We start from the raw sequence: 20,463 nt of genomic DNA on the forward strand, positions 1-20,463 counted from the left end.
ATGAAGATTAACATCAAATCGTGACAGCAGCTCTTCTCCTTCAGCCTCTGAGTGGGCATGCACTGTTGGTTCTCTGGGGCTTGGAGCTTTAGCCAAGCACAGGTTGTGTTGTACTGGCCTGGTGATCCCCAGTGTTCAGCAGGGTCACTTCTGGTCTGGCTGGCCAGCTGGCAGCCAGGCAGCACATTCCCCAGTGGTAAGGGAACTTCCAGGCTGCAGTCCTTTCTTCTTTTCTTTTCATTTTTCTTGAGTTATCTGTGGCTTTCTGAGCGAGTAGCAGTAGATAAGACACAGACTGCAAGCCAACCTTTTCTCAGTACTGTAACATAATTTTCATTGATCTTCCTCTGATCTCTCAAACACCTCTGAGGTCCCACTGGCTCCTGGCTGCTCACAAGAAAAAGGCCAGAGTTTATACTGATTTAGAAAGAAACACACTGAGCACCAGAAGATTGTACAGGTTTGGCATTTCTCAGTCCTGCAGTACAACTACTCAGATGATTATCTTGGAATTCATAGTGGAGTTGAATTTTTTTTTTTAAACCAGTAGAGACTTACGGCTTGATTTGTGGTGCATAAAGCAGCAAAATATACACTTGCTGCAATATTGCAGCAGGAGTATTGGTTGTTTTTATCATCATAAATACTGATAATGTACATCAGGGATGTCTGTTTAGAGATACTGTTGATAGAAAATCAGGTTGATTCATCATAGCAAAAATTTCTAATGAGGTATTGTCAAGGATCTGTAAAGCTTTTAAAAACCAATGCGCTCATTATACAATTGTACAGCTATTCCAAAGAAATTTTTAAAACAATTATTTAGCGTGTAAATAAAATACCCAGAGTGCATCCCACATACCCCAGTCATGTATAAGACACAACTCAAACCCAAATGTGGGTGACTGCACTTTATCTTGTAGTTTATGCAGGTGTTCCCCACACGCTAATATTTTTATCACCTTGAAATGTGGAACAAAGTGGTCTCAATGGATGAGGAAGTTTCAGGGTTTTAAAAAGTTTGGGATAATTTTGGGAAAGTTTGAATAGGTTTCACAAAATATTTGGTAAGAGTATGTCCATCTAGCCACACATTATTATTCGCAGAAAAGAGATTCCTTACTTTATTGTAGCCCACAGTTTATTTTCTTAGCCAGTTTACACTTCTTCCTATGAAAATAGAAAATGACATAAAAATGGGAGGTAACATGGACTGTGGGCAGAATTTTGACATATTTCACATGTATCTCAGTGGTCACATCACACCTCTCCTTCGTATCTGCATCCTAGAGGATGCTATGTCAACTGCGGGTTGAATCTTAATTTGTTACTTCATCTCTTCAGTTTTAAAGACTCAGCCTTTGAAGAAAGATGGAATCCTTGCTTTGGCTGGAGTGGCCAGTACACTGAGAGTTTATTCATTGTTCAAACTCATGGTGGAGAGTGATTAGAGCTTTTTGTTTCTGAAGGAAGTTTGCACATGTTGTGGCTCCCTTTGTGTTGGTTCTGTAGGCACCTCTCAGTCAGCTTGATGCTCAGATAGGTATGCTACTTCTGGTATAAAACACAGTGATAAGGCAGTGATCTGATGGGGAAACAGCTCAGTTTTACTCCTGTTTGACTCCATACTCCAGTATTCCCTAACTGTTAACAGCACTCACACTCTGAGACCTATTCTTTAGTACAGCTTACTGTGTACCTGAAGGCATTGGAAGTGAACATGTCACAAAGTTCTCTGCATCTCTGCTAAGTCTGTGAGTACAGGTCTCTAGAATATGCTTTGGTGGATTTTGGGTCTAGTGAGTGCATTAAAAAAAAATCCATTCTGTGATAAATTGTTATTGTAAAGTTTAATCAGTGGAAGTTGTTGGTTTAAAAGACACCCTTCCCAAAGCAATTTCCAGGAGAAGGAGAATGTGTTGTGTTTCACCCTCATGATTTAAGCATTTGTTTGGAAACCCAGTTGTTTTCCTTGATGATTAGAGGGGAGCTTGCAGTCGGTTATGTAGAGATTCAGAGGTGCTGGTATAAATCAACAGGAACTCCACCGGATAGGGAAGCCGTTCTAACCTATAATTGGTGTCACCAAAACAATAAGCAAGGACTGGAGTAAATATTTAATGTTTTTATATACCCCTGGAAAAAAAAATCTGTTTTATCAGGCAGCCTGCACTACGCAAAGGTTTAATATCTTATTATATGAACTGGGACCTAATTATTTTCTTCATATTAGGGGCAGTTTAAACAGATGTCAGATTACCTGTCGTGTTTCGTGACAAAATGGGTTGCTACTATGTAGGCGGTAAATTGGGATAAGCAGTACCTCTGCTGCTGTTAGGCCCAAAATCATTAGCCAAGTATTTTTATGGAAAAAATTCAAAACTTCATTGCCATTAATTCTGCAAATTCAAGTGTCAGTAATGAAAATAATTCTATTGAAACCTAGAAACACCAGGCATATCATTCTTTCCTTGAATGACTACAGCAATTTTCTCTGTGTGAATTTTGCTCTGTTTTGTTGTTGTTAATAAACAGACATTGATGAGTGCTCGGATGGCTTTGTTCAGTGCGACAGCCGTGCTAACTGCATTAACCTGCCCGGCTGGTACCACTGTGAGTGCAGAGATGGCTACCATGACAATGGGATGTTTTCACCAAGTGGAGAATCCTGTGAAGGTCAGTGTCTAAAAAAGGTGGGGTACTCTTATGGTTCACATGAAAATGTACAGAAAATGTCTAGTGTTTCAGATTGTACTGGTCAAGTATTGTCTTGAAAACTGCAGTGAAATTTAAACCTTGACCCAAAAGAATTACAATCTAAATAAGCATCATCATCAAAGGCAAAAGAATAAAAGTATAAATATTCCTAGAATGTGGAGCAATAGTGGAGCATTTCTGTGTTTTACTAACATAATATGTAAAGTCAGGCATGGTGATTGAAATGCAATTTCTCTGGCCCTACATCTGCTTCTGTGCTTGTCCCTTGCATAAGTGATTTCCCGTGGGCTGGTAGCATGCACTGTAATCTGTCACTCCACAGTAATCTGTTTGTATGTCAGATTCTTTGTGCATAGGAAATGGGCCTCAATCCAGACCTCATTTCTTCCACTTTGTTTTCCTTGTACACTGAAATAGTCCTTGATAAAAATATTTCCCACTGCAGAAAATGATTATGCGTCCCTGAGACCCTTCTCTATACCTTGGACATACTGTGGTGTTTCTCCTGTGTGATGGCTAACTGCTTCTAGAAGGCAGCACTTTGCAGACCTGCTTTGCAGACTAGGGAGCTCAGTGGGCATAGGGCTGGCACAAGGTGTAGGGGACAAGAGAGTGACAGGAGGAACAAGGAGATGGAAAGGTTTTCTGTGTTCATGAATGACGTTACAGAGAACAGCAGATTAATAAGAACAGAATTACTTTCAGATGAAGATCTGTTAGTGTGGAATGTTATTAATTAAGATATCTTAATCTTAATAACATCTTATAATGTTATTCATTAAGACATCTTAAGATATTTCATGCTGCTGTTCTTAAATAACAGAGCAAGCCAGTCATTTTGCCATGCACTTCTCAGGGCAAAATTATCACCCTTACTCCCTTCTTTCTCTGAGTGCTGAAATATTCAGTGCTCACAGTGTAAGCTTTCTTATTGCTGTTTAAACACACATTGGTGGGCTGCATTGGTCCCAAAGGGAAGCAATTGAATTAATTTCTCTAACGCAGACACACAGACAGTTCTCCAGGAGTGAGAATGACCTTTCTGGTATACCCATCATCAATACTTTATTTCAACACATTTTCATCACAGCTGAAAGCCTGTATTCCCAGGAGGAATCAGCAATTTAGGGCAACCACTGCTTTCATAAGTTGAGCTTTCTTTGTCAAGAGCTAACTAAACGTCAGTGTTAGCTGGCCAGGAGTTAGGACAGGAAGGTGCAAAGAATAAGTTGTGATCCCTCTGATTATAACATTGCACTTCTGTCACTCGTGGCACAGGAAATAAATAGTCCAGCCAGGCATTTATGGAAATATTCTCAATATCCCAAGTTTTATCTTCAGTGTCAGTTTAACGCTTACCTGGTGGGTTGAAGATGGTGGTTTGGCACATGCTATCTCAAGAGAGATCCACGATACAAAGTGGCTGTGTTACAATGTGTTCAAACAAGAATCAATTAAGCAGCAAATTCTAAACAAATGAAAAGCCGAGGGAGAAGATATGTGGGGATTGCTACATGTGTACAGAAGCTGCAATTATTAGTCTGTTTTGACCTTTTCTACAAAGAGCCAGCAGCTCTTTATTAAACGTACACAGAGGATAACAAGTAATTAGAATTAAATCACAGATGCCAGAAAACTATCTTCATTGCTGACAACCCTAGTGACTAACAGTGGAACATTTTCAGTTTGATTGATTGCAGCTCCAAACATTTGGGATCCTTAGCAACTCGAGGTCACAGAATTATAGAACGTCTTGGATTGGAAGGTACCTTAAAGATCTCCCCCCTGGGCAGGGACACATCTCCCTAGACCAGGTTGCTCCAGCCTGGCTTTAATGGGAAGGAAGGTTAGATATTTGATTAGTTTTACCACATCATTTTTTATTGGATTGGAGCTTGTGACATGTTGTCTCAGATAAAAATAAAACCAGAAGGGGCATGAAGAGACAACCTAAAATCCATTGCAGTGTGGGAAGTTGAACTTGCAGTAGCACAACACCGTAGTGCAGAAGCAATTGTCTTCTCTGCTGTCAGATCTTTCCCCTGTAAGAGATTTCCCTACTGGGTTTATAGACAAAAGAAAATGGATTGCTTTTGATAGTTCTTCAGTAACCCCTAGTTAGATGTCATTAGATTGAGCTGTTGGTGGATGGTCTTTCAGACAGTCACTTTAATGGGGCAGCAGCTTCCAGGCTATAATAATCTCTAATTTCAAATCACAGTTCTCCAATTCTCACCTTCAACTCTATCCAGGACCAGCATCCTCTGAAACTTTTTATCTTGTGCAAGTGCTTCAGCTTGCAGAGCTGTAGAAGGAACAGTGCAAACTACTGCAAAGTAGTGTTTTATATAGAGTGCATAATAGGCTTGACTTGATTCATATTTTGTAAGTTTTAGAGTTGCCTTGAAGTAAGTTCCTTCTTCTAGAGGAAAAAACCTTTAAAAGCCAAGGAAGCTTTTCCTTCTTGATTGTTCTACATCATCTTCCTTGAAACTGAGTCTCTGTGTCCCCTGCACATGTGCTGATAATACTGCACAAAGCATTTCAGTGATCAGTGTAATCAGTTCTTTGTTTCCTTCAGCAGGGACTCCAATTTTAAAAATCCATGTGGAAGCACCTCTGTTAAAATCACAGATGCACAGGAGCATTTCCTTAAAAGCCTTATGTTAACAAAATTCCAATGCTGCACCTATCCCTTTTAGGACATCATACTAAATATTCCTACCTAGAGCTGGGCTCCTTGGTAGCAGTAGACTTTGTCCATGCTTGATAATAAAATAATAGTTACTGAATTGCCTATTTTACACGTCTATTGACCTTGGCTACTGCTGCTTCTTTGGCACACTGAGAATATTGAATATTTTGACTAATGTACTTGAATGCAAAAATTCATGATCCCATTTTATTGTACCTGCAGGCAATGGAAGACCTAGAGATCTCTTTGCTAATAGTTTTGATTCACATTATACCCCCAGGTAGACCTATGGTGTCTATAAAAATTACTGAGAGAAATTATGAGAAATGCAGCTGCAGGGCTTCAACCTCTTAGCAGCAATTGCTGTTTTTCCCTTTGAAATAAAATTATGTTATGCCTTGTTATATTTCCAGAAAAGTGAATATCAGCCATGTAGTTCTTGAGTTTGTATGGCTTTGCAAAGTCTTAAATTTTATATATGTAAATATAGCACTCAGTATGGTATGTTAACTTGTATCTTCCTCTTTGCCCCTGACAGCTTTTCTTTGTAGTTTCTTTAAACAGTCTTACTGCTACTGAAGGTTGTCTCTTATGTACCATTTCATAAAGAAAGCTGGGATAAGGGAGTAGATACTGCATCCTCAGGCTTCATTGCAGTAAAAAAAACTAGAACAACTGAGGGCAAAATCCTAAAATAAGAAAGTTCAGGCTCCATTAATGTTTGCCCTGCAGTTCTATGTAACATCCTCATTCCTTTGAATTTGTCCTTTGCAATGTCTAAAAGCTTCCATAATCAGTTGAAGAGGGAGGCTATGTTGGTTTGTACCAGAATAGTGCAGGCTATGCCTCAGCAGTTGTTGGACGTTTGGCACACATCCACATCCAAAGAAAGCTCACCTAATTAAGGCAGCCCCTTAGGACTTACCAAGAGTATCTGTCAGGTACCAGCTGTTGTTAGTATAGAATGTGAGATCAATGTACCTTCACTCTCAGCAGGTACTACATTCTTTAAATGAGACAGATGCAAATGAAAGGTTTGGATAGATCAATCCAGAATGTCCAATTCATAAAAGAATCTTTTTTTGCTTGTAAGGGTTTATCCATATGTGAACTCACATTTGGGTTTTCTGTTCTGAAGTATCTTATGGGTTTTTTCTGCCATCCTGTTCCAGAATTAGAATCACTTACTTCTCTGTGTGACAGAGCAGCCAGCCTGACAGCACAGAGGCTGAGGCTCCACTTGAAGTCTGTTTTCAACAATCCAGGATAATGAGGGATGGAGGCATATTACAAGCCTCAGTATGCTCCCCAGCCTTACTGACTGAGCAAGTCCAAAATGGTAACTCTAGCATCTATGTCTCTGGAGCTGGAAGGCAGAGGAATTGCTGGCTGTTGGGATGTCTCAATTTATCTCACACCACATCCGGTATTTTAACTAGTACATGAGATTTTTTGAAGTTAAAACTACTGTCAGTTTGGAGTCCTACACTTAGGCTTATCAGAAGCTTTCTTTTTGACAGCAATTAAGTGAAACAGGAAATAAAAAATCATTACTCTTCAGCAGGGAACCTTGCTAGCACTCACAAAGCTCCATCAAAATCCTTTTGCTTTTATTCATGATCGTTAAAGGTCAGCAAATAAAGTGACTTCTTTCTTTTTTCCATTTATCCCAAATAGAGCTATAGGCATTAAGGCTTCAGTATTAAATTTGTGAACCCAACTTAAGCAGCACCAAACAGAAGGTATATATGGAGACACATTAGTATTTCAATGTTCTGGAGTGTGGGAAGTAAACAAAATTTCCAGATTTTCTCGTCTTTTATAAAAGGACTGATAGAACAGAAACTTGACCGCTATATTTTATAGGACAGCAATTTGAACACATTTACTGTAGAAGGAAATGACATTTCTGTCAAGCTGATGTTACCAACATCTGAAGTCTCAGCTCTTCATCTTCCACATCTGGTATGCACTCTCACAGGTGGCTTACATGAACTCAGAAATAAATTATTCACAATTTACTTGCTCTTTGAAGAATGATTACACCAGTCAATAGATCTACTCAGGACAGAAAAGAACAGAAATAGAGCTTTCTGCTCAGACGAGCTTGGATTCCCTAGCAAATGCACTGCTTCCTTTTTTGCCTTAAGCAAAAGGTACTCAGGTGTCCTGGTACTTTCACCTTGCTGAGCTAATGCTATTCCTCAGAGCAAAGGTAACTGAGCAGCTTGAGTGGCTTCAGAGCAAAGGAGCTGTCCACCCTCCCGAGTCATCTCTTCCAATATTTCTCAGTGATACAAATGTTCCCCTTTTCTTTAAAAAGTGAGTCTAACCAATATCAGAATGATGAGACATTCTGAATCAGAGGCTGCTTGCTGCTCAGGGCCAAATGAAATGGTGCTTTGTTCGTCTGTGTTTCTTTGACTACCTCTTCCAAGAAACAGGGAATCTCTTAAGTACAACCTTGGGTCACAACCTGGAGCAATTGAAATTCCCAGTTTTATGGAGTTTTCTATGTCTGCAGTCTCACAAATACTGCAGAAGGAGTTTAGTCATTCTAACTAATGTCACCATATTGTATGGCTTTAGTCTGGTATTTTTCCTGTGTAGGCAGTAAATTATTTGTAATAGAATTAACTCCTGGTTTTCTGTAACATGTATCACTACTTCTTCTCCCATGATACGCCTTTGTTATTGCAACATTAGGTTGTAAGAGATGATGTAAGAAAAGAAAATCCTTAAAAATGAGACAGATGAAAGCTGCTGTAATTTTTCATGTAGGTTTGATAAATAAGAACTGATTCTCAGTTTAGCACTAGATAACTAGTTACATTTAATTTCTGTTGGGTTTTTTTATTGAGGCAAACCTCCAAGTCTTTTGAGACATAATGTTCTAATGTCCTAACATTCAAGCTGCTTGGTTCTTAAGCAGTGTGTTGTAAATAGCCTGAAGTGAACTATTTGTTCTTGAGTGGTTTGTGGAGGACTCTTTTGGGGATTTTTTGTTTTAGTTTCTTTTGGGAAGGGGCTGGAGGTTGTTTGATTGTGTGTTTTGTTAACAGCATGGAAGAAGTCACAAAATGGCTTTGTGGCTGGATAGAGTGTAATATGCAATCTGTAATCTTACCATCTTCCCTTTTCAAACACAAAAGATGCAGCACCCGGTGTCCCTTGTCCATAGCTGGATATGGCTGTAAGCCCAATTTCAGGAACATGATTCACCATCTGTTAAAAGTCTAAAATAAAAAAACTGAACAAAGTTTTGCTTTGATATGGATGATTTGTGTGCAAGTTCTTTGCTGATAATGCCTGAAGTTTGATGTGGATGAATAATGCAGATGAAGTTTCATGCATGAAAAGTTGGTGTTTCTCTTGCTGCATCATAAACACACTGCTGTTTCTGATTAGGTTAGAATCAAAATGTAAATAGCTCCTGCTGTGACTAGGGATATTTAAATTGTCCTATCCAGAACATTTATTTTCATAAATAAAACAACTGAAAAAAACAAGATTGGGAATTTTCAGAAGTTCTCAATGCCAGATAAGCTCGGCTCAATACCAGAGTCAATGATGAAACCTCCATTATCTTCACTTACTGTGACTGTGTTGAAAAATAAATCTCAGAAGCCTTTTTCTCATGGGAAAATTGTGAAATAGACTTGTGTATGAGTGCTGAAAGCAGAGTCAGTGTTTATAGGATTACCATTTGTTGTTTAAAGGAAAGCTTTCTTGTTTACATGACAGCTGAACTTTGTCCAGTTACCTCATTAAGTATGTCTGCCTTCTGTTAAGTAGATAGGTTGCTGAGAAGTGACCTTATTAATTTATGACAGCTCTGTGAAAATTATGTACAAAAGACTGTCCTAAACAAATGAATACAAGTTTTGGAAAGTCATTTATCAAAAATTACTTTGATAATAAAGATAATCTTGCTGTTAATCCGAATCATTACATTTAAACGAATTTGTGTCTGTTCTTGTTATTGCATGGCTTAAGAACAGCTATACCTTAATTTTAAATTGCCAGGTTATATTACTTTCTGGCTGGATTTAAGAGAAAATATAGGAAGGAAAGAGTAGCTCTTCCATCCCTGCTCTGGCAGGGATGCCCATTCCATGCCCAAACTGGCATCACTCAAACCATTCCTGTTTGCTACTTTTCTACAATCCTTCAAGCTGAGAGTCTGGACAGCCTCTGCAGGGCCACTGTTCCACTGGTTATGTGTCCTGACTGTTGGGGTGGGTTTCCTGCCTGATGTGCCAGTGATGTTTCAGACACACTGACTTGGGTTCATGGTCCCAGTTATCTCCTGCCCTGTTACAGCAGTGACTGCCTCCAGATGCCTCAGAAGGCAGGGAGGTAGAAGATGGAGAGATCTCAGATGATTTGCATCTTCTGGATTATCTGTTACATAAATAAGTGTACCATGGGCCCTAACGCATGAAACGTATCCAAAAAATCACAATCTCTCCAAAAATCTCTTAGCACTGAAAATTGAATATTCTGGCTGGCTTTATACACTTTTGCCTATGCAATTGTTTTTTGCCTCCTAGGATTCTGTAGCAGTGAGTGTCAGAGTTGGTTTAAGCATTGTATGAAAAGTTATTTGCATTTATCAGGCATAAATTTGTTGTCTTTCACTTTCATTCACTGTCCCTTATCTAGTGTGTTAGCCAGTATGGAAAGAAAAGCTCTCAACATGTGTTCTTCTTTGGAGTAGTCTTTTTTTTTTTTTTTTTGTTATATCTCTTCTTGCTCGTGTTCTTTTAGAGATGAGCAATCCATGTCTTTTTATTTTTCTCAAATGATATTTCCCCCAATCTTCCCATAAGCCCTAGTAATTTTGCAATTCTTTTTAAGATTATGCCACTGTTACTGCACAAAGTATTTGAAGGAAACCTACTATGCTGCTGATTTGTACAATGGAGTTCTAATAATTTCCCTGCTGTTTTTCATCCCAATTCATATTCATGTTAGCAACTTGTTAACTTTTTTGGTTTTTTGACCATAGCCACGACTAGAATTAAAATGGTAATTGAATTATTTTGCTTTAAACTGAGTGTGCTTGAGGTCGATTGGAGATTTCATTTCCATTGTTGAACCCAAAGCTGAGTGTTTTGTTTTTTAGGGTTTTATGCTGGTGGTGAAAGATGCATGCATGACCATATTGCTTATTTTATCTCACTCCTCTGGTGGACATTTATTTATAACATCACTAATTTTAATGAACTTTTATCAGGAACTTGGACTATACTGCTGAGAAATTGTGTTTAGAGTTGAACTCAATATCTCAATATTTACAATCACTGTAGTTCTAGCCTTTACTCTTATTCTGTTTTCCACTTTTTTTGCATATATCCATTTACTTCATGCCCCTTTGAAGCTTCTTTCTCTGATCATTTTTCTCCATTTAAACAGCTATAAAAGCTAAATAAAGACTATTTGAGTAGAAGGCAGTGTGTGCTGCTAGCTTGCCTTTGCAAAATAGTTGTGTGTACGTTGATGAAATAGGCCTTTAAAGTACTTTTTAATTCTTCGAGAAATATTTGTTTTGAGGTAATTTATTTTTATTCACTGGAAACATGATTTTTTTCTTTATTTTCTATTCTAGGCAGAAGGGCTATAGCTGTCACTGCAGCTTGAATATTTAAAATATTCTAGTTTTTACATTCTAATCAATGATGAAATTTAAAGCGTGGTGTGCTGACTTCAATGAGCTTGCAGGTCAGACATCACCTTTCACATTAAATTCTCATCAAGTGAACTCCAATATTCTAGACAGAGCCAGGAAAAGGCTTTAAGAACACGATTCTGAAGCTGTTCTTGTTTCACATAACATGTCTCATGTATGGTTGCCACAAACTAAGGCTTTTTAGGCAGCTAAGAATTATTATTTCTCTCATGATTCTTGTGGTTTCTTCATTCTATCTACTGTACTCGATAGCATTGACATTTGCTATACTTAGAAATATGTATAGCAAAACTCAAAATGTCAGGTTAAAACATGATCCGAAAGAGCTGATGGGACTCATAAAAAAATTTTTGTTAGTTTTTAAGTTCTCCCCATTCTGGTGAACTACAAATTAATTTTCAGGTGAAGGTCTTAATGGCTAAGAATCATTTGTATTGACTGCCACAAGGAAGCTTTTGTGAGTTGGATGTGGTCTGAGAGCATTCCCTGGCGTGTCTTTGCAGACATCGATGAGTGTGGGACCGGAAGGCACAGCTGTGCCAATGACACTGTGTGCTTCAACTTGGACGGCGGCTATGACTGTCGCTGTCCCCATGGCAAGAACTGCACAGGAGACTGTATCCATGAAGGCAAAGTCAAGCACAATGGCCAGATTTGGGTGCTGGAGAATGACAGATGCTCTGTCTGCTCGTGCCAGGTCAGTGCAAATGCAAGTAGCTGCTTCTGCAAAGTGCTGGTAGGGATGAAGGGCAGAGCACCAGGATCCCAGTGAAACTCCTGTTTCAGCTGCCTTCTCAGGTGCATGTGTGGAGCTACAGAAATGAAATCATGTATTACACAGGGTTTTGGAGATAGTTTCTCTCTCCAACCTGCATGAGCAAAACATTCATTAGAAGTTTATTATGTGGTACTGGGAGAAGGATGACAGTGCTGTTTTGTTAGCAGAGATGCCACCTGTGTTCTCTGGGTGGGAGTAGCAGCATTTTCATGCAAATAAACTGTCTAGACACCTATTGGGCTGGAGTCTGATGCCAGTATCTCAAGCAGATGACTATAAATAGAAGTAGGTTCTGTGTCTGCAGGATAATTCAGCTAACTTCCTCAAATGTTTGCTGTGGGAAGTTTGGTCCCAAGCTAAGTGCTGATGGAGAATAAAGGGCCAAAACACTGCTGACAGTATCCTGAGCATTTCAGCAGCTCGGCTTTAGCATACATGGTCTCGTTTCCAATCACCTATCATCTTCCTGTGTGAATAATTACGGAGCAGAGGGGTTGATCTTCCTTGACACCCTCCAATCTGGTATTCTATGTAACCGTGATATTCTAAGAAGTTTAAAGCAAGATTCATCAAGCATCTCTATGAGAATTACAAACTTAGTGCAATCCATTGAAGTCTAACCCTTGGGGAAGATGTCCTTGGGTTTCACCACCTCAGGGGAGCACTGCCTGGAGATTGTTTGAATGAAGGATGTGAGTAAGACAACAGGGGAATTTTACGGTTGTTAGTGAGCATGTATGGGGATTTCTGGCTTGGTTTGAATTGTATTTTGGCAAAGATACTGTCTAGTGGAAAACTTGTGAGCTGTTAATGGCTTAGAATCATGGTAAAATACAAAATTTTGGCTGGAGTTTGACTAGTTGTGCAAATTTCTGCCATCACTGTGTGTGTCTCTTCTAAAACCAGAATGGCTACGTGATGTGCCGGCGAATGGTCTGCGACTGCCAAAATCCCACCGTTGACCTCTTCTGCTGTCCTGAGTGTGACCCAAGGCTCAGCAGTCAATGTTTACATCAGAGTGGGGAGTTTTCCTATAACAGTGGTGATTCCTGGATACAGAACTGTCAGCAGTGCCGCTGTCTGGTAAGGTCCCTGATTACAGCTGCACAGACAGGAGGGAAAATGATATGAGATATTCTGATCTGTGAATAGTTTCATTTTCATGCATTAACATCCACTTAATTTTCCCTGAAGTGCATGTATAATTAAAATCTGCTTTTCCTGGATTTTTGTCAGTATTTTCTGTTTTTGTCAAAAATGTGCTTTGACACAGTAGACATAATATAAATTAATATAAATTACTTAATCATGAAGGTGCTTTCAGCATAGTGGAGGTCATTTGGATATGGCACCTACACAGCAACACTCATGCTCCTTATTCAGGGACTGATGAAGCTCTATAAGGAAATTCTAAATATGTATTTATTATCACAGCTGATATTTTTAAGGATGCTGGTAAACTTAAACTTATTTATTCATTCATACATTTCAAGTAACAGAAAAATAATAAGACTTCTTGCATTTTTCAAAAGAGTGAAATGAAGTTTGAAAAAATCTGTTAAAGCTTGTCACCTTTTTCCTAGGCATGTATTTTGGACTCTAAGCAAAAAGTATTCTGCATGATGTTGCTCATGAAGTTTCTGTGACAGAGAAACTCCGAAGATAAAAACAACTAGCTTTTATCATAAGTTATCTCCAAGTGTAAAGGCTGGTCCATGTAGCAGCTTTGGCTTGTCAGGGTATCATGAACAACAGCCAGAAGCACATTTCTGTAGACTGTGCTTAACAGTGCTACCACTGCAAAAAATCAATGAAATAGATAACCATGGGCTTCATTAAATGTCTTAAAAATGAAAAAATAACCAACCTACAATTTAGGATCTCAATAGATGTTTCTTTTGTTTTCAAGATGCTACTTCTGTAGCAAAGGTCTGCTTTCCTTCAGTGACCATGGATTTTTTGGGGTGACAAAGTATTGTCTACTCCCTGTACTGTCCATCACTGCAAAAAATAGATTGAAGTGTCAAGATCACTGACGGGATTAAAAGATTGCTCTCAGTCTTACCATCACACAATTCAAAAGAAGAAGATTGTCCCAGATGAGATTTTTTTAAAAGACTAACTTTGCAATACTTTCTGCAACAAGTGGAGGAAATTTGGGGCTATTACAAGTGTCTGTGATTTTTTTTTCAGCTTCTGCTTTGGAGATAGCAAACTCCTCATTCTTAAAGAATTAAATACATATTTTGTGAATATACTGATTTCCTAGGGCTAAATGCTGTTATTTTTACCCCACCTAAGTCCAGACTATTAAATCTGTGCTCAAATGAGCTGAATAAATTGGAAGTCAGAGATTTGCTTAAAAAAAGTATGTTATTGACTATTGTGAAGTCTTTTCTTTGACCAATAGATCTGCAACTTTGGCCTTTGTCCAGAGTGAAGGGAAGCTGATTCCAGCTTCTAGTAACTGATATGATTTATTAAACATCTTTAGATTTGTGTTCAGACATAGAGTTCCCATAAGGATATGCTGGCCCAACGCAAGTCTCTGCCCAGGCCTTTTCTTACCTTGACTGTACTAAATCCACCATGTAGAAGGTGTGATAAGTTTGGAACTTCAGATATTCTGCTCATAATATCCTAAGTGGATAGAGAGTGGAGTGGGTGGAGGTCCTCTCATTGAAAATGTGGGGGTGTTCCCTATTACGTTGGGGAAAAAAAAAATACCACTGAAAAATTTAAAAAAAGCCCTGTAAATTTTGGCACACTTTTGCAGTTGCAGTCATGTTACAACTTCTCTCCCTTGCAGAAGAAGGGCCACAGTCCTGTATTGCATAATTTTGTGGCGAATTTTCACCTGCAGCTTGATGGAGAGTCTACTGAACCAAGTTAAATCTCATCTACTGTCTGAATGGCATGCAGAGAAAAGCACCTGATCCGCCCTGTGTCCCACAGTCAATGAATATCAATGTTTTCTGTGCTGAATTCTGAACAGCACCAGATGGGGAATAATAGCCAGCTAGGAGACATAATGCTGATTCAGAGGAATGGATGAGGAACAGAATAAGAGATAATAATAATAATAATAATATCATGTTGTTTCTGCAAACAGCAAGGAGAGGTTGACTGCTGGCCCTTGCCCTGCCCAGAGGTGGACTGTGAGTTCAGTGTGCTCCCTGAGAACGAGTGCTGCCCCCGCTGTGTCTCCGACCCCTGCCAAGCCGACACCATCCGCAACGACATCACCAAAACGTGTCTGGATGAAACCAACGTCGTTCGCTTCACTGGGTCCTCCTGGATAAAGCATGGCACAGAGTGCACCCTCTGCCAGTGCAAGGTAATCAAGGTTATAAAGATGGGGCTGACGTGCTTCTTCCCAGCTTGTTCTGTGGCACATAAATATTAATGTGGCACTGAGTCTGGTCAGGGAACACTTGGTGTCTACACTTGTTTTAAAGCAGCAGAGGTGACAGTAAAAGTGTTCAGCTTAGTTAACTGTACTCTTGCAAGTGCTAGAAGCACAGTTTGACATGCTAGCAGATCAGAAGCAGGATAACCCATGCTGCAGAGTGCTGTGGACAAGGTACTGGGCTTCACTTTTCCCCTGGGATAGCTCAGTTCAAATCTTAACATGGAGCTCCAAGCTCCATGCTGTCTTGGAAATGTGCAAGTGTGGCTCTGTGAGCCTAGACTTTGCACAAGAAATTTTTTCAGTGTGATATTATAGTGTTACTGGAACTGATTGAATTGCTTGTTGAGAATAGTAATTGTTTTCTGAATAAAAGGACTAGTTATATGGTTACATAGCTTTTGTACTTTAAAATTAATAAATGTGTTTAGAACGTTTACTGTTTTTGTACTCAGAGAAATTGATTGAGGAGAAAAATTAATGGCTACAGGCCATTATGTGAATTCTGGCATTTCTTTTTGCAGATGAAAAAGTAAAAGGGCTTAACAAAAGTGTTTTTATTCAAAATAAGATCATAAAGTTAATTGTGGTTTTTGCCACTCGATACTGAATAGTCACAATATGTGTTTCCACAGCAGCCAAGGAGAGAGAGCAAGATTCATACACAGTTCTTTAATTACTACTGAAATTCACAGTTGATTTTATGCTTTATTTTATATTCTTCCCAAGCAAGGTGCTTCCCAAACTCCAATACATGGTACAACTAACTACTTGAAAAGGTGCTCATAAAAAAAAAAATTTATCTTCAATACCTCCTTCTGTGAGAATTCTGTGTGATCAGGCAGCAGAAGCTGTCAAGCATCACTTCCTTGCTCTGCTTTTTCTGATGCAATACTGTATGCAATTGGTGCTGCTGTCGAGGCATAGTCATGTTCCAAGGGCAGTGGTATGCACCAAGGAAGTGTCAGCATTTGTCCTGATGTCAGAATGGGTCAGTGGTTAGAAGAAAATGCTGTGCTCTGACAGGCTGGCTAATGGTTAGAAAGCCAGCTGTTGCCCAGAGGATGTTAAAAACCTGTGCTTTTAGGGTCCATAAGCTGGTGCTTTACGCCAGCTTCAATGCCAGAAGTTACTTTTTGCTCAGGCAAGTTGCTAAGGTTCTTATGCATCTGGTTCCCCATCTGTAAAAGAAATTATTGTGTGTGGTTCTTCCCTGAAGCACTTTTGAGACTCGGTGCTGGGAAATGTGCTCTTGTTGTGCTGCTCATCAGTGGCATTGCAGAAGGCATGTATCAGCTCTGACATGGCCACCCAAGTGCTGCTCCCATCTGGCCTTTTGTGTGAAGCAAAGACTGAACCTTAAGCATTGACTAATTGGTATTCAGTATAAACACATACAGCGACTTATCAAATCCATTGCTGCCGTGTGGACATAGCAAGGATTAAAACAGGTACTCTGAAAAACCCCATAATTTTAATCACTCAGGTGTGACTGCCTAACAAAGAAGAGCTACCACTTAGTCTCTAAACAAGCCCAAATCTTATTCAATTCTCCTTACAGAGCAGCATTGATTTTGAAATACATTATCTGCTCATGTTGCCAGCATTTTAATATTGCAGTTCTGCAGGCAAGCAGCCCACTCCCTCCAGATCAGGGTATGGTGTGCCCAGTTTGTACAGTGTTCCTTCTCATTCATCCTGTGTCACCCCACTCTTCACTTGTAAAGCATCTCATGGAAGGTCAAAACTCAGTCTAAGCCTCTCTAAACAAGCTATAGCAAAATAGGTTTACACAAATCCTTTAAGAATTTAGAAACCTGGGCATCAGCAAAAACAATTCTAATCAAAAGTAAAGAATGGGGAGAGTAGGATTATAACTTCCTGTAACAGAAGGAGTGAAAGAAAATGCTTGAATTATTCAGACCTTGGTTTTAATAAGTCCTATCGGTTTAGTCAATTGAATATATTTGGACTAATTTATAAATCATATGCATTTTTTATTTGCATTTTAAGAATCAGACTTAAGAAACAGTAGAGATGCAGAAATTATTTCTCCAGTATTTAATGATGTCCATAGGCAATCTGTTCCCTTAATTGCCCTTAGTATTCTCATAAGAATATCTGGACTATTTGGAAAAAGTTTGTGGATTAATGTTTGCTGGTGTTACAGCCAGGATGCATGAAGTTGAAGCATTCAGGGCTAAATAAAACCCAGAATCCCTTCTGCCTGATATGAATAAAACTCCCAAGTGCCTTGTCTTGTTCAACAGCTTTAGGTATTTGAGCAGATGCCTGATACCTTTATGTGGGGAGCATTCCTTCCACTGATCCCAGCTTCTTTCAGTTTGAGTGTTGTAGCTCTGGGACACAGACCACAACAAGCCAAGCAATTAGAGGAATCATAATAGCCTGTTCCCTCGGGCAGCATAAGGACATGAGGACAATATCATGAATCTGATCCAAGTCTGTACATCTTTTGTATTTTACAAGTCTGTATGTTCAAATCTGATGGGTATTTGCAAGCAGCTGAGTTTGTTAAATTTACTTGTTTTGTACAAAATGCAAATTGTTTCAATTCTTCTTTCTGTTTTTTCCATCCTTTAGAATGGCCATGTCTGTTGCTCAGTGGATCCACAGTGCCTTCAGGAACTGTGACACCAACAACTATCTCTCACAAGCAGTTTCTGGATAAAGAATTTTCCTTCACAGAAATAGACCTTTAGACCAAAAATTGTTCAAATTTGAAACTAAAATTAGGTTGGTTTTGTCTATCTGAAGTGCAGATATGTGATGAACTCAGTTACCTGAATCAGAATGAAATTTATGGGACTCAAGACAAGCTCAGATGTGTAAACCTTTGTATGAGGTTAAGCCCAAATCTTCTGGCTATTTGTCTGTCTGGCATCCTTGTGCAGAATGTTTAGGTTAGTGTAAAGTGACACATTGTAATGCTGTACATAATGATGTCAAGATCTAAAATCAACTAGGAGCTCTTACAGGGTTTTCTGAAGCTTTGAGAGTCCAACGCTTGACAAGATGCAGCAGATTTACCTAATCATATTTGGAACTGCACAAATGTGTTTGATTGCTTACTGCAGAACTTAGCAGATATTTGAGTAAAAGGATGAAGCCTTCAGGAATAATGAACCTAGCAGCTAAGATGTGATATGTACAGTATGTGCGCTGAAAAAAAAAAAAAGATAGAAGTTATTGTAAAAAATAAAAACAAAACAAGAAAAAAATCCAAAAAAAATAAAGAAAACCCGTGATGCACAGGCATGGCTTCTTAATGTTTTCTGATGGGAAAAGTCATCAATATTTCCTTGTTTTACTGCACTTACTATTATTTCTTGATTGACTTTGTTCAGTATAAGCTCGTTATTGTGCAAATTTAAATAAATATTTCTCTTACCTTAAATTTCTGTTTGTGCCATCTTTCCTTTTCAAGGACTTAATTTTCATGTATGCTGTTACTTCTTTGCCAGTGTTCCTGGGAATCTGGACAATACAGGTGAAGTGTTGCCTGTGTAGCTCCTCTAAGTGTGGGAGCTTATGCCCAGCACAGCCTTATGCCTATCATGTCTTATCTTTGTTAAGATACACATAAGTAATTTGTCATTACAGTGGATTAAATAGCAAATTCACATTCCCAAAGATCCCCTATGTGCCAGTGGGGTGTTGGCAGAGTCAGTAGAGAGTATTTGTGTGTGACTTGAATCTGTTCAGATTTGCAGGGGATCTTCTCCAAATTCCTCCTCTCTCCAGCTGCCAAGGGTTGGTTTGTCTTCCATAAGCTCTGCAGCTGTTTTTGTTGTTTGTGTGAAGGATCTTAATGCGTGAGGATTACTGCAGAATGCAAACCCTTTTTTCACTACTGCTCCGTTGGGACAGTAAATAAAGGAGGCTACATGACCAAACCTGTGTTATTCTCAAAGAAAAATAAAGAATAAAGCAATGCTTACAAATTGCAGACTGAAAAGGCTGAATTTGTAAAGAATGCATCACAAACAGTGGAGACAAAAGAGGAGAGGAGGAAGATGCCCAAGATGACAGCATTCTTTAAATGCTGCTTTAGTACTCATATTCTTTTCAAAGTGCCTTGCTGCTCTTCACCCTCTCTCTTACAAGTTCAGTAGATGGTCATGAAACCTGGACAGGCAAAACTTCCAATAATAGTGCTCCTGTGTGATATGAAGTTTAAGGGAGGTCCATGTATGTGGTTTTACAAAACAGAATTATTTCCTGCAAACAGATATTACTTCCGTTTCATGTACTCCAGGAGATCAAAGGAAACTCATGCAATTGCATGTATCCAGTAGGTATTCCCTAGAACCTGGATGATTTTGGATTAGGGGATACAAGAGATGCTAGGCCACAGAATGCTAATAGTCTAAAGTCCAAGAAACTAAAAATCGGGGAGAAAATACCCAAATGGATATTTTACATTGAAAAAATAATGTTATGAAGATGTCCAGGCCAAATAAAACCTTTTCCTCACCTAGTCGACAAATAACAGTATTCACAGGGTTGTGGTTTTTTTTGTTTTGTCCTATTCCTGGCAGTCTGCAGTCACTATTTTTAAAGAAGAGAGTTAGCTCCCTCCCAAAAAGGATGCTTTCTCTGCAATGTTTTCTTGCCTGCTGGTAATTGTCAGGAGGTCAGGTTTTCGCCTCAGACTCTGAGGCACATCTCCAGTGGATTTAATGAGCTGCTGCTTGCCTGTTTCTGAGAGAAGGTTTAGCAGAAGTTGTGTACCCTCTGAGAACTGCACTTCAGTTTAATTCAAGAATAGGTACAAGATAGACATAGCAAATGCATGAAGACCAGAGGTTTTTTTTAAAGAATGAACATTTTTCAAGGGCAGAATCCTTGAGCTCTGTGAGTGGCTGAACAAAGCTCTGAAGAGAACAACTGGAGCTGGTAGAGCAGATACCCACAGAACATTGTAAGTAACATTGTAAGCATCCCTGTTTTGGCAGTGAATAGAAAATTTGCAGGTGAGGCAGTGGTCTCTGTCCTAAATCTGGCTCTGTGCATCCTCTGACTTTGGTTTCAGAGCTCTGAAAAATTTGAGAACTCCAAGGAAAATTGTCTCCAAAATATTTCCTCAATCCTTTTTCTAATAAATACTGGTGTTTGGTACCAGCTTTTAATCAAAATTGAAATGGTGT

General features: G+C 39.1%; 1 protein-coding gene across 1 annotated transcript in view; it reads left to right on the forward strand.

Moving 5' to 3' along the window:
• The window catches only part of NELL2 (neural EGFL like 2), a 135,437-nt gene extending 116,727 nt beyond the window's left edge, over window positions 1-18,710 (forward strand). The window contains exons 16-20 of the mRNA XM_063155180.1: window positions 2,536-2,676; window positions 11,609-11,802; window positions 12,790-12,966; window positions 14,996-15,220; window positions 17,897-18,710. Coding sequence (XP_063011250.1) covers window positions 2,536-2,676; window positions 11,609-11,802; window positions 12,790-12,966; window positions 14,996-15,220; window positions 17,897-17,947 — 788 coding nt within the window. The 3' untranslated portion in view covers window positions 17,948-18,710. The remainder of the gene's footprint in view (window positions 1-2,535; window positions 2,677-11,608; window positions 11,803-12,789; window positions 12,967-14,995; window positions 15,221-17,896) is intronic.
• Window positions 18,711-20,463: the final 1,753 nt, after the last annotated feature.

This window comes from Melospiza melodia, chromosome 4, assembly GCF_035770615.1.
Source record: "Melospiza melodia melodia isolate bMelMel2 chromosome 4, bMelMel2.pri, whole genome shotgun sequence".
NCBI classification, from domain to species: Eukaryota; Metazoa; Chordata; class Aves; order Passeriformes; family Passerellidae; genus Melospiza; species Melospiza melodia.